Below are 13,541 nucleotides of genomic sequence, written 5' to 3' on the forward strand. Positions count from 1 at the left end.
ACACACAGAGAGAGAGAGAGAGAGAGAGAGAGAGAGAGACACAGAGAGAGAGAGAGAGAGACACAGAGAGAGAGAGAGAGAGAGAGAGACACACACACCCACCACTAAAGTAAATATCAGTCGAAAACTGACTTTCTTAAGGCCCTGATCCACATCCTGTCTGTGAGCCAACACATGGTTCTGTTTTATTTTATTTTATCGTAGCTAAGGAAACTTCTGGACTCTTGGATCTGTCAGCTGGGACGATCCACAGAAAGGTTAATATTAAACTCTGTGTTGATTTATGCTTTTTTTTAGGCTCAAATGTTTAATAAAAGAATAAATAGATCAAATCCATCAAATTAAAAATAAAATCCTCCGTTAACACAGAAAATAAAACACTGATGGAAGAAAAACAGAAAATGTTTCAATCAGTGAGTCCAAATAAAACAATTCAATATATTATAAAGTTTAAAATAGAGGTTTAAATGTTTAGTTTTCACATTCAGATGCTTTTTAGTTCTATCTTACCTTTTATTTTCAATAGTTTAGGTCAGTTCTTTTTTTAATTAAACACTCATGTTTTGTTTGTTTTAATTTCTTTACATATCTTTTAGTTTTGGAGTTTAAATATTTTGTTTGACCCATGGCCTGCAGGACACAGTTGTGATAAATTAGACCGTACAATGAGGATATTTTTATTTTTTACTGATAAACTGATAGTTAATAAATCCTGTTAGAGCTCCTTAACCTGCAGTTGTTTGTTTTTCTGTTTCTGCTTCTGGGAGAGTTGTTGTTTGTTGAAAATAAGTTGGAAATAAACAAATATTTGGGGTTTAAACCATGATTTGTGTACCATTACACTAATACCCAAACAGTTCGATAAATAATTAACAGTTTTAATAAAATGAGTAAAATGAGTGATAAACACAAACAAACATCTGTTCCTAAGAGGACTTTAAGTGTCTTTATTTAGCCTCACTGCTCTGATCTTCTGGGTCAACGATCCCTCCTCTTATCAACAGAACCGTCCTCCCAGCAGTCAGAAGGTGACGTTCTAGTTCAACTTGTGAGATCACCTGACAGATCCTGTCGATGTTCTCCTCTGTGGGCATCAGGAAGTAAATGGCAGGAACATCGGGAATAGGATCTCTGTCAGAGTGAAGGAGCCTGCAGGGACACAAACAGCTGCGTTCACAACCCTAAACACACGAGGCGGAAAGAAACATTAATATAATTATTCCCTAAAACATCTTTGTTTTTCCTCAGCTGCTTCCACACCAGATTTTAGCCCATTATTTGTAGAACGGACTGAGGTACAGACACCTGTTTGTTTCTTCAGGTCAGGTTCTGGAACAGGTTAGAGAAACATATTAGTGAGTATAACTGTTGTACACGGTCGTGTCTCTGTTAGCTAAATATCTCCTGAACCACTGTGTGGATTTAAATGAAACCCTGAAGGTGATCATTAGCTGTACGTCTACAACTGATTACTCTTTGGAGTCACCTCAGTTCGGCTGATCCATGTCAGCAAACACAACTCGGTCAGTTCTACAGATGTCGAGCTGAACCTTGGTGTGGTAGTAGCCGAGCATCATCCTCAACACAGACTGAGCACCAGCAGATCACTGACATCTCCTCATTTTCAAGTTTGACTAAAATAACAACAACTCCGTCTCTTCACAGAACTAGATTCTAGTTTAAAACTCTGGCGTGGGATGTGGCGGGCGATATGCATTCCTTCAAGTAACAACAGGCCTTTAATGTGTTATGCAGGTGTTTGAACCGTCTCCAATCAGCTTCTCTCCTGTTCTTCATTGTTCTAATAAAAGTTAAGCTCAGTGAACCTTTTGAGCTCAATCAAGTGCTGATCCTTTTCTTTTTTAACATTAATAAAATGCAGCTGCCACGAGGAGAGGAGCCCGCTGAGGTGGTTCATGCTTCTGGTAAGGATGTCTCCTGGACGCCTCCCTGGAGAGGGGTTCCAGGCATGTCCAACTGGGAGGAGACCCAGGACACGCTGGAGAGACAATGTCTCTCAGCTGGAAGAGCAGGAAGAGGTGGATGTGGAGAGAGATGTCTGGGCTTCCTGCTCAAGCTGCTGCCGTGACACGACAGGTGGTGGATGGATGGATGGATGGATGGATGGATGTTTGGATGGATGGATGGGCTGAGCAGTAAAAATGCAAACATTGTCTTACAGATGCAGCGTGATGCCCATGTCCCGCAGCTCTTTGACGGACAGCAGCGGAGAGATGATGTCCTGACCGAACCGGTCGTATATCAACACCTGAAAGAAACAGAAACTCACGTTTAATAAAAAAAACACCTCTGACTTCAACATGTGCTCATATAAAGAGAGAATTCAGAGTCAGTTTTACCTTCCATACGGGCTCGGCTGACGAGTTCTTCAGAGGAGGAGTGTTGAAGTTCAGCATACGCTTTAAAGCGACTGCAGAAACACAAACATCAGAAATATTATTTCATGCAGACAAGACGATTCAATTCAGCTTAACAATATAAACTTTATCAATAAATAAGAGATTTATCATCACAGCACAGATGTCCTGTTTATAGTTACAAAGTTTGTTAATTTTAGCTTTATCTAAGTTTTAGCTAATTTAACTTTAAACTACAGTTTTGCTAATTTTTACTCTTTACTCTTACATTCATTGAAGCTGTTCTGCTAATTTTAGTGTTTACCTGCAGTCTTACAAATGTTATCTTTTAGTTATGCCTTTGCTAATTTTAGCTGTATTTAGATCATTTTAGCTTCAAGCAGATTTCAGTTTCTGTTCCTCCTTGTTTTAACAAACAGTTCCAGTTCAGCTGTTCCTGCAGCCTTCAGTGAATCTCGGTTTATTAATCAGAAAATGTTGTTTTTTCTAATTAAATTAAAGAGTAAACACAAATCTTTTCAAAGAAATTAAAAAAAGACCTTTATTAACACAATAATGCATTGAAATGATTTTATTAAATTTGTTGTATTATTACCCAACTCGTAGCCGCAGTATTTAAACAGATATTTGGCTGTCAGAGGTTAAAACCAATATTTTAAATTAAACTTTCACAGTTAGCAGGAGGCTAACGACACTTAGCTCCTCCGGTCCAAAACAACCAGTCCGAACGGCTAACCATCACCTGTTCGGTTAACTATTTAAGTCACTGAGTATTTCAAATAACTAAGTAATTAAAGGAGTTTCGCAGGTAAATCTGAAACACCTGTGCAGCAGCTCGACCGACCCGGGGCAGCTAGCTTGAAGCTTGTCGGTTGTTAGCTGGTTAGCGGCTAAAATACAGCCGGATAAACGTCCGCGGTCAGACCCGGGCTCATTGAAAGCCTTCTGCCGCTCGTTACAGCCGCTGACAATTACCTTTAACGGGAGGAAATTAACTGCTTTCACTCACCCGTCTGCTTCTCACGGACAGACGCCGCCATGTTTTATGTTGATTGCGATGACGAAGCACCTGACGTGGCAGCTGCGCTTTCAGAGAGGAGTGAGAAGGAAGAGGTCTCACTCTGTCAATTTTTCTGTAATCCAACTGGATAATGAAGAGGTGTCACTCAGTTCTTTTTTCTGTAAATTAATTGATAATGAAGAGGTCTCACTCTGTTCCTTTTTCTGTAAATTAATTGATAATTAAGAGGTCTCACTCTGTTCCTTTTTCTGTAACCTAACTAATAATAAAGAGGTCTCACTCTGTCCCGTTTTCTGTAATCTAATTGGATAATGATTTTAATGAAACATTCAGAGAATAATCATTAGGTGTACGTTAAAAGCTAATGAGATTTTGGAGCAAACCCAAACCAAGATGGCCATCACAGTCACCTGACCTTAGAAAACTCAATTCAGTCAGTTTTGCAGATATTGGGCTAAAATCTGGTGTGGTAGTAGCTGAGAGTCATCCTCAACATATTTCATTGTGTGAAATCTTAGCATTAACTGCTGGAGTCAACCCTGTTTGTGTGTTAGCCAAATATCTCATGAACCATCAGACGAATATTAATGAAACTTCAGAAAATAATCCCTGGATCTGAGTGAACCATCTTAAATAAAGTTATTCATTATAACATTATAACAAATAACATTATTTGGAAGATCTGACCAAGATCTTTTGTCTCCAGTCAGTCACTGAACCGTCCCAAAACAGTCTCCCTTTTGTTGCAGATTCTAAACAGAGACAGGTTTGAGACTTTGGCACTTTTTTGATTCCAGACAGACAAGATTCCTGCAACAGGAGAGCAAGGCCCTCTGACTTCACAACTCTGAAGACAACTTCTGTCTCCAACAGACACAACCCAGTGAGAAGCATGTTTATCCAGAGATAAAGCAGTTTAATGGATATGAGAATAAACTTTTGCTTCCTCCTACTCCTTGTAGAACAGAAAATGATAAATACTTTTTTAATTGCACTCTATGGAGACTGATAGTTATGGTGAACATGACATTAATGTGACAATATTTATTGTTTTTTTAAGATGTTTGACATAAACGTCATTGTGATAATTAGAAATCTTTTCAAAACTGCAGTTAAATGAATCTGTCTTCGTCGGAGCTGAAAACATCAAAAACCGTCCGTCACTGATCAGCGTACTGCTGTTCCACATCATTTCTGCAGGTTCTCAGTTTCTGTAGTTTTAGAGCTTCTGAATAATCAAACCTCAACTTTAACAACAAGCTACAAACACTTAAGATAACTGGAAAAACATCAAAACTCACCATTCTTATGAAACATATCTCCACTACAGTCTGGCTTAGACAACCATAATTCCCTAAAAGTATGGACGTAAAAAAATAATAATAATGCTATGATTTCCAAATTTCATGAACCAAAACCTCCAGCTGCTCTCCTCAGGTCCAGATGTTTACAGACTGATGGGAGAAGAAGAGGGAAACATCTGGAACATCTGTAAAGAGACGTGTTGCTGCCAGCAGATTCAGAATTAAATGATTTTTACCTGAAAATGGTTCAATTATTTAGTTTAAACGTTTGATAAACGTGAATAAAATATGGGTTCATGAGATTTGCAAATCATTGAATTCTGATTTTAGTTTTGTCCCAACTTTAAAAGAAAAACCAGCACACCAAACTGACTAGAACAGTGTCAGCGGCAGCTATAAAAACAATCTTTTTCACAAAAACTTTAACAAAAAAACTGGAAGTTTGTCTTTGACCTCCTACTCCAACTCTGAGGGGAGGAGGTGCGAGTGGTGGCTGATGGCGTGCTCCATGGAGCTTTTAAAGGCCTTGTAGGAGGACGTGACGGGCAGGAGGAGGGTGTTGGACTCCGGCTTGCTCTGAGGAAAGAGCCCCTCGTCCCTCGGCTCCTCTGTGGGACCGTGGAGGAAGGAAACGGAGGGAGAAGGGACGAGGCCGTGGGCTGGAAGCTCCCCGGCGCCGGTGGAGAAGCGAACGATGTCCTGCAGGGTGATGGAGCTCTTTCCAACTGAGGAGGAGGAAGGCAAAGTGTTTCCAGCAGCTGCTTTTTAATGAAACATCAATCCTCAATGTTTGGTTTCTTTAATATAATATATTTTATAAATGTGTTCACACAACTATCAAACAATCTGAGCATGTGTTAAACAACTCAAACCTTAAAAAGGAAACAAAACTCAATTTTTATAAAAGGATTTTTAGCCTGAAACTCAGAAAATGTGAAGGTTTTCACACTCAGAAAGGCTCCTGTTAAATATGATTATTAATGACGTGAGCTGCAGAGACATGAAGTCCCATCACTTGAATTTTGAACAGATTTTCTCTCAGCGTTGTTGGAGGCGCCTCTGAGGAGCTGAGGGTAAAAATGCAACCCAATCCGTGCACATCCCACCTGTTTTCAAGGCTATGGTTAAAACAGAGGTGGGCAATCCTGGTCCTCAGGGCCTCCATCCTGCATGTTTTACCCGTTTCTCTGCTCCAACACACCTGGTTCGGTGGTTAAATCACCTCTTCATGTTCTGCAGAAGCCTGTTAATCACCTGTTGATTCAGATCAGGTGTGTTGGAGCAGAGAAACAAGGAAAACCTGCAGGATGGAGGCCCTGAGGACCAGGATTGGAGACCACTGGGATTAAAAAGTTGTATGTAAGGACAAAAAACTTATTTTTGTTCACCATTTAAGGTCTGGGTTTGTATTGGATTAATTTCTCTCCATATATGTTTAAAAACTTCTCTTAAATGAACCGTCTACCTTCACACTCGAGCAGGAAGTGTCTCCAGAAGGTGACGACAGGCGTCTCTCGCTTCAGTTTGTCCTCCTGCTCAGAGAAGCTGACGGTGAAGAGACAGCTGAGCGTCTGAGCCGTCACGTTCTCCGCAGCCTGGCAGAAAACACTGAAGAAGACCGACGGGAAGAGCTGAACCTGCAGCAGATCAAACTCCTCTTTACGTCTGGTGTCAGACAGAAACAGCAACACGCAGCGGCATGCTGGCAAGTCCTCAAACATTGCAGGAAAACAAAAAGGAGGTTAAAGTCACCTGATCGAAGACACCCAGCGTCTGCAGCCCCTCCCGAAACCTGCAGGATGAAAATGACACGGTCCGTTAATCAAACCAGCCCCAAATTCACATTCAGGTCTGTTAAAACCTGTTAAAATCTTTAATTAAATGAAAGGTGGCGGGGGATATGCATTTCTTTAAAAACTGCTTGCCTCTGCAGAGGGAGCTGCATCCGTGTGATCATGGTGAAGCTGATCAAGTCCTCCACCAGCGCCTCTCTGTCCTCCAGGCTGCTGATTGGTCGGTTGCAGCCAGCCAGCTCCAGGTACTCCCAGCTGGCTGCCGCGGCTTCTTTCAGCTCCTCCACAGAGATGGCCTCCGCGATCTGAAACCATCAAACGAGTTTAAAACACCGGTAAGGTCTGGGTACTGCTGCGGGGTCGGGAGGCGCCGTGTTGGGCTCACCCGCCTGACTTGGAGGGTGAAAGGTGTTTCCGGGGTCATGTCGCTGATGTTGAGGGGGCAGTTGGCCGGGTAGTTGAACAGACACTGGTAGAGAGCGTGAGAGAAGAAACCAACCCGTGGACCGCCATAAACCAGAGAGAGAGCCAAGAGGCAGCCGATGTCAAAGTACAGGTCGTCGCGCAGAGCTGAGGAGCAAACAGAGATCATGTCCATCTTTACTGATCTGAAGAACCCGGGTGGAGAAAGATTAAAGGTGTGAGCTGCAGGAAAAAACATTGTTTTACACTCAGTATCTCTAAAACTCTGTAAATTTAATTAAAAAATAAATATCACATTTTATCACATCAACACGTGAAAGTTAACTCAGGTTCCTCCTGATGTTTCTACACCTTAATTTGACTTCAGCTGTGCTAAATTAAACTGAATAGACGTAAAAGGCCTTAGAAGAACTCCTAAAAAGAAAAACACAAAGGAACCGCCAACAGCACTCCACAGTGAAGCATGGTGGTGGCAGCATCATGGTGTGGAAGGAAGCACGGACTGCAGAGCTCAGAGACAGGACAGGAGGGAGAACATCTCTGCCGCTCTGAAGGTTCCTCCTTCGTTCTCAAACGGAGAAACCAAACCAGGACTCCTCCAAGAACTGAACCCCCAGCCCCACTGAGCAGTCGAAGGAGAAGAGCCTCAGTGAGAAGGGGGTAACCGAGAACCTGATGGTCTGACTGAGCGTCAGAGATCCTGGGTGGAGGTGGGACCAGAACCAGAACCAGAACCAGAACTTCAGGCCTTTATGGAAGCTTAAAGACTCTCAGGCTGTGAGAAATCCAACTGTTTGGACTCAACCCTGAACGGTGAAGCATGGGGGTGGCAGCATCATGGTGTGGGATTGCTGTTCAGCAGCAGGGACTGGGAGACTGGTTGGGGTTAAAGCAAAGCTGAGAACCTGTTCTACAGACAGTGTCAGTCTTATTTCTATGGACCATTTAAAAGCAGCAAGGGGACGGGGACGAGGACGAGGACATCTCCGGGGACGTCTTAGAGAGGACCGGCGAGTTCCCTGACCTGATCATCTCTGGAGCGACCTGAAAATGGCTTCCATCCAACCAGACCGACCTCAGAAGGACTCGAGGCTGAATCTACTTCCAAACGTGCTCCGATTCAGGGTGAAGGAAAAAGGTCTGAAAACTCCCGGAAACAGGATTTTCCAGATTTTATTTTGTAATAAATTCATTAACTTGTATAACATTCAGTTTTAATAGGATTCTGAGCGTACACTAATGAGAAAAAAATCATTTATCATCTTAACAAAGTGTCGTAAAGTGAAGAAGGTTTGAATTATTGTGAAAGACTCGCAACGTTCTGTTAGACATCATTTATCAGGAAACACATTCTTCTTACCCTGAGAGTCCAGAGTCAGATATTTGGATCCATTTGGACCCTCAAACACCACAGAGTCCTGGATCTGCTGGACGAGCAGCTTCAGGAAGTACTTCCTGGATGCGTCTTCATGGCTGCTGGAGAACGCCGTATGCTGCTCATCTTTGAACCTGGACAAAGATGGAGGACAGTCGTAGAGAAGACGAGCATAAAAAAACATCCAAACTCAGGTAAATTCTTGTTTTTTTGTTTTCAGACCTAACAGACAGAGCGTGTGTGGGGTCGAAGTCAGTCCTCCTGACCAGGTCCAGACCGGCAGACAGAGCCTGGTCCCCATTTACCTCCACCTGAACACTGGCGTGATGAAGCTGAGGGACTAAGGACTGAAGGAGCTCCTCAGGTGATCCGGACCTCACAGGTAGACACGCTCTGAAAGAGACAGACCCGATCAGTGGAACCCTGCTGATGTTGGCAAGGCGCTCAGGGAAGCTGGATCTGCGTACCTTTTACAGCTGATGGGCGAGGGGAGCGGAGACATGTGGCGTTTGGACAGGAGACCTCTCCTCTGACCTTCCTGAGGTGACGTAACCAAGGATGCTGGAGGAGTAAACACCGACAGTTCGTTTATATTTCCACCAGCTTGTAGAGCAGCGGAGATAAAACCAATGATCAGTCAGACCTTTCCCGTCGGTAGCGTTTGTGCAGTCGATGCACGCCCAGTCTGTGGTGTCCAGCTTCAGTCCTGAACACTTACGGTGAGTCCCCGTGGACCCACACAGGCGGCACCGGATCACCTCAAACCAGCTGAAAGCACAGAAAATAATCCATCTGAGCTCATTCTTGTTCTTCAGATAGAGAAGGTTTGAAACAGTGAGGATAAGATCCAAAGTGCTGAGCAGTCAGAAACAAATCAGAACAGAGTGAACTAAATATTTCAGGACTGAAGGTCTTATCTGCCAGGTTATCTGTTCTGTAGACCTCCAAAACAGGATTATATCAAGGCACCGATTGGGGGAAGGGTCCATACACATTTCCAGGACCTGGAGGTGACCAAAAACCTGATGGTTCCTCTGAGATATAGTCCTGTCTCTGAGGTTGGACAGTCAGACAGTCCTTTGGTCCTCATGCTTTGTGCTCTGACATGCACTGTCCACTAAGGGACATATATATATAGAAACAGGTTCCAAATCATGTCCAATCTGCTGAATTTACCACATCTGGGCTCACATTTCTCAGACGGTTCACAGCTTTAGCTGTAGGTGGAAGAAGACGATCACATACCCGGTCTTGGCACTGTATGTGCGCCCGTTGCTGCAGAGGCAGGTCAGAGAGTCGCAGCACTCGTACACCTCCAGCAGCTCCGAATACGCGTTTGCCTCCAACTCCCATGATGCATCTCTGCACAGGAGAAAAGAAATCGGAATCAGGCATCGTTAAAGATCTTACACTGGGAATATGAAGCAGCATCTTTTGGGACCAACTCGTGTTTTAAATATCTAACCTACAAGTGTTGTTTTAAAGATGAGAGCGACATGATGGCGTTACCTCTCTGGGATGTATATTCCCATCCTGAGCATCTCCTTCTGGAAGTCTTCTTTGTTGTTACAGAGAGTGCATCTGAAGAAGAAGAGGCCAGCGCTTTGGGCCTGACGCTGACGCACACAGAAAACACAACCAGGAAGTCATCTTCAGGGGGATTTATTTATATTATTATTATTATTATTATGGATAGAAAGAGTGGTTTCTGTATTCTTAGCTTTATTTTCTATAAGTCTAACTCAATGGTGCCCAGATCTGGTCCTGGTCCTGGAGGACCTCCATCCTGCAGGTTTCAGGTGTTTCTCTGCTCCTCAGCAGCTCTGCAGGTTCTGCAGAAACCTGTTCATCCCTCAGTCCTTCAGATCAGGTGAGTCAGAGCAGAGAAACACCTGAAACCTGCAGGATGGAGGTCCTCCAGATCCTCCAGGTCCTCCAGGTCCTCCAGGACCAGGACTGGACACCACTGATCTAACAGAAAATGCAACTTGTCAGTAAAATCAGATTTTGGGGGTTCAGACACCTGAACACAGTCCCTGTGGAACCAGCTGGCATGGCAGGACGGACACTTGAGGATGGAGTAAGACAAAACCGGGTCGATGGAGTCCAAACAGACGGAGCAGGACTGAGGGAGACTGAAGTCTGAGCCCACGGACAAGGACTGGGAGGGACTGTGAGCCGGACAGTAAGACCTGGAGACACAGATTCAAACTTTCAGATGATGATTGTTACTGCGTTTCAGATCAAGACACATTTCTGCAGGAAAATTAAAAATTAACACCAACAAAAATTAAATATTTCAACTCCAGAGAGCCCAGGAGCTCTGAAGAGCCTTTTCAACAATTAAACTTTAAATTGCATTTACTACTCAAAGTGTTTTTTCATGTATAAATGTTTAAAATAAGTTATTTTTTACAGTATGAATGTTTGGAGTGAACTGAGACTGGACTCACGGAAACAATCCGGTAAACTGTGACACGAACTTCATTTTTCTGCTGCAGGGGAAGTGCGCCATCTTCCTGCAGCTTCTGACATTACAGCCGACGCACGCCCCCTTCCTCTTACAGCTGAAGCACATCTGGATCACACAGACAGGACTGGCTCAGGCATCGTTCACCAAAACCAGTCTCCACTAACTATTAACAACCCAATCCTCCGAATGGAAACAGCATTTATGAAATTAGGATGGATCATTTTTGTGTCATCTTGCTAACTGTCCTAGTTTTGCCTCAGTGCAACAAACAAACAAACAAACAGGACCGTATTCCTTTTATTAAACCATAAACTCACCAATCGAGCCGACCTTCGGATCTCCTGTTTGATGTCCTCAACCAGAAAACCAAAGACTCCTTCGTCCTCCTCTCCTCGCTGGTAAACTCCACAAGACGTCAGCTGAGGCAACATTTTACATTCAAATCAGACTCTGGGTTTTATAAAAAGGACACCTGAACTTTGTTATTGTTTTATCAAAATATAATGAACCCGTCAAGACTGAACAGAAAAATTATCTACAACCATTTTATCAAACAACTAAACATAAAAATCATTTTCAATCATTTTCACATCTCAAAAACGTTCCAGAAGCAACAGAAGCCTGCCTCTCTGATGGTATGGGGGTGCATTAGTCCAGGTTTTAGAGCAACATCTGCTCCCATCCAGGACTGTTGAACAGACAGAATGGGACAACCTCAGGTCCAGATGTTTACAGGCTGATGCCATCAGTGATGGATGGGAGGATCTGATCATAGAACCACTTTCCCAGGAAATATTCATTATTTAAACCAAAGAAAGGCGGACATCAAAGGCACGGCCGAGTGAGAAAAGCTTGTTGGAACCTGTAAAAATGCAGATCTTCTCGAGAAACAAACCTCCCCTCAGGCTTACCAAACAGAAGTAGTGGACCGACAGGTTGTGCTCTTTGAGTTTGACCTTTTCTCCAAAAATGGCCGGGTCGTCGTCACTGAACCTGCAGAGAGCGCAGCCTGGACGCACACAAAACACGCCGTTACTAACCGCCGCCGTCGCAACATGAAACAAGATTACTGCGAGTTGATTTAATTCTACCCAGCCCTGTCATGCAGTTATATCGTCCGGCGGTGGAGATAAAATCTGTAAAATCTGGAGGACTGAGCCTTGTTTGGAGCTGCGGCTCAGATATACTTTTCAGCCTAAACATCATTCAAAGTTGAACAAAAGTCACGAAGAGTTGGACGTTACATGACGGAACAAGAGCTTTAACAGTTTTTACACGTAAGCATTGACACTTTTCACCATTTCCCCAAAACAATCCTGAATCCAGACATTTCCATGAAGCAGAAGTTTTACCAGACGACAGGTTTAAAAGTGAACATCACTCACAGTCGTCCTCAGGCGTTTCAGCGACCTGCAGCCTTCTCGTCTTCTTCTTCATGTTGGTTTTAATCCAGCCTGTTGAACGAGGACCACAGGGGTCAAAGGTCACACTCAAACTCAGTTTGTTTCCCTCCAAAGAGGATAAAACATCACTCCACACCGCTCTTATGTGTTTCACAGCAGATTTTAGCTTCTAAACAATAAATACATTTCTAATGAACTGTATTTGTGCGACTGAGGAGCCAGAGATGAACCATTTTTACTGAAAGACTCAAGTTTTTTACTGTAATTGGAGGAATTTAACAGTTTTCAGTTTTCACAGAACTCTGAACAAAACTTTTTACATTTTATTTGATCATTTACTGACTATTTTGTCGTTTTATCTAAATAAAAACAAAATTTTCAGTAAATTGCATTTTAAAACAAAACTATTTATAACTCTGAACTAAACTTTTTATTGTTGCTTTTATTATCTGTCCCTAAATGTCCAGGTGACAGAGTTTATATCCATATTAATACCTGAGAGAATATTTATTTTTAAAGGCACCAAACACAGCTGATTAAAACAAATAATTGAAAAAGCAACAAATATTTAAACAAGTTATTTTAACTCAGTTCTGCTGTTCAGGAGAAAAAATGGATTAAAAAATGTAAACGTAGTTTAAAAAATGTTTTTTTATCTTAGAAACAAAAGGCCAAAGATTTTGACTTCTCTGAGAATAAAATAAATAATAAAATATGGAAATCTTCTTTCCAAATATTAAAGAAAATTAGTTTATGAACCGAAAAGTATCAGATTATTTTTAACTTCTTTATCATCTGGTAACAAACATGAACAGCAATAATAAAACTAACTTTATGCAGCATTTTTACGCGATTAAAAACTATATGATGTGAGAAAAAGGTAAAATATAATATTATATAGAGTTCATATTTTAACAAAGAAACTTAAAATAAACTCACGGTGCGTTCACGGACGTGTTCTTCAAACGTTAAAAAGGAAATAAAATCTGCATTAAATGTAAAATAAAACCGATTAAATGTTTGTCCATAAACCTAAATTACAATCCAAAGAGCAGAATTTTAGTTTCCTTTCATATTTAAATCCCTTTTTGTGAATTTATACCCTGTGTTTTTCTGTTTACGTCTAACGCCATTCACTTTTAAATTTCCCTCTTTCAAAACAAAAGAGCCTCATTTCCGGTTCCGGTTTTTCTTCTTCTTTTCTTTTTTTCACTCCAGACAGCGGTTTAAAAGTCTCTTTTATTCTTTATAGAAGATACAGATTTCAAATACTCCAAATAATAAGAGAAGCAGCGTTAATGTTTCACTTATTATTATTATTTTTCGCCTGATTTGTTCTTCTTTGTGTGTTTTTTTACGGCAGCTTGTTTC

The 13,541-nt window shown here is 42.0% G+C and overlaps 2 protein-coding genes across 3 annotated transcripts in view; both read right to left on the reverse strand.

Annotated features, from left to right (window-relative positions):
- scfd1 (sec1 family domain containing 1) overlaps positions 1-3,494 on the reverse strand; it is a 22,002-nt gene extending 18,508 nt beyond the window's left edge. Inside the window, exons 1-4 of one of the 2 annotated variants that reach the window (XM_017440404.3) lie at positions 3,388-3,494; positions 2,361-2,431; positions 2,181-2,269; positions 1,059-1,149 (exon numbers count right to left, since the gene is read on the reverse strand). In XM_017440404.3, the coding sequence (XP_017295893.1) occupies positions 1,059-1,149; positions 2,181-2,269; positions 2,361-2,431; positions 3,388-3,418 (282 nt within the window). In that variant the 5' untranslated portion in view covers positions 3,419-3,494. Of the gene's footprint in view, positions 1-1,058; positions 1,150-2,180; positions 2,270-2,360; positions 2,432-3,201; positions 3,350-3,387 lie in introns of those variants that run through there. The other variant, XM_025002584.2, reaches the window with a different exon arrangement.
- Positions 3,495-4,934: 1,440 nt separating this feature from the next.
- On the reverse strand, positions 4,935-13,333 carry g2e3 (G2/M-phase specific E3 ubiquitin protein ligase). The gene is made up of 17 exons (XM_017440396.3): positions 13,110-13,333; positions 12,153-12,221; positions 11,679-11,776; positions 11,085-11,186; positions 10,748-10,872; positions 10,318-10,486; positions 9,804-9,910; positions 9,540-9,656; positions 8,938-9,062; positions 8,762-8,855; positions 8,517-8,687; positions 8,280-8,428; positions 6,882-7,066; positions 6,629-6,801; positions 6,456-6,495; positions 6,169-6,340; positions 4,935-5,428 (listed from the first exon to the last, which is right to left on the reverse strand). The coding sequence occupies exons 2-17, from the start codon at positions 12,202-12,204 to the stop codon at positions 5,160-5,162; spliced, it is 2,148 nt and encodes a 715-aa protein (XP_017295885.1). The 5' UTR covers positions 12,205-12,221; positions 13,110-13,333; the 3' UTR covers positions 4,935-5,159.
- Between the last annotated feature and the right edge of the window lie 208 nt (positions 13,334-13,541).

This window comes from Kryptolebias marmoratus, linkage group LG10 (genome assembly GCF_001649575.2).
Source record: "Kryptolebias marmoratus isolate JLee-2015 linkage group LG10, ASM164957v2, whole genome shotgun sequence".
NCBI classification, from domain to species: domain Eukaryota; kingdom Metazoa; phylum Chordata; class Actinopteri; order Cyprinodontiformes; family Rivulidae; genus Kryptolebias; species Kryptolebias marmoratus.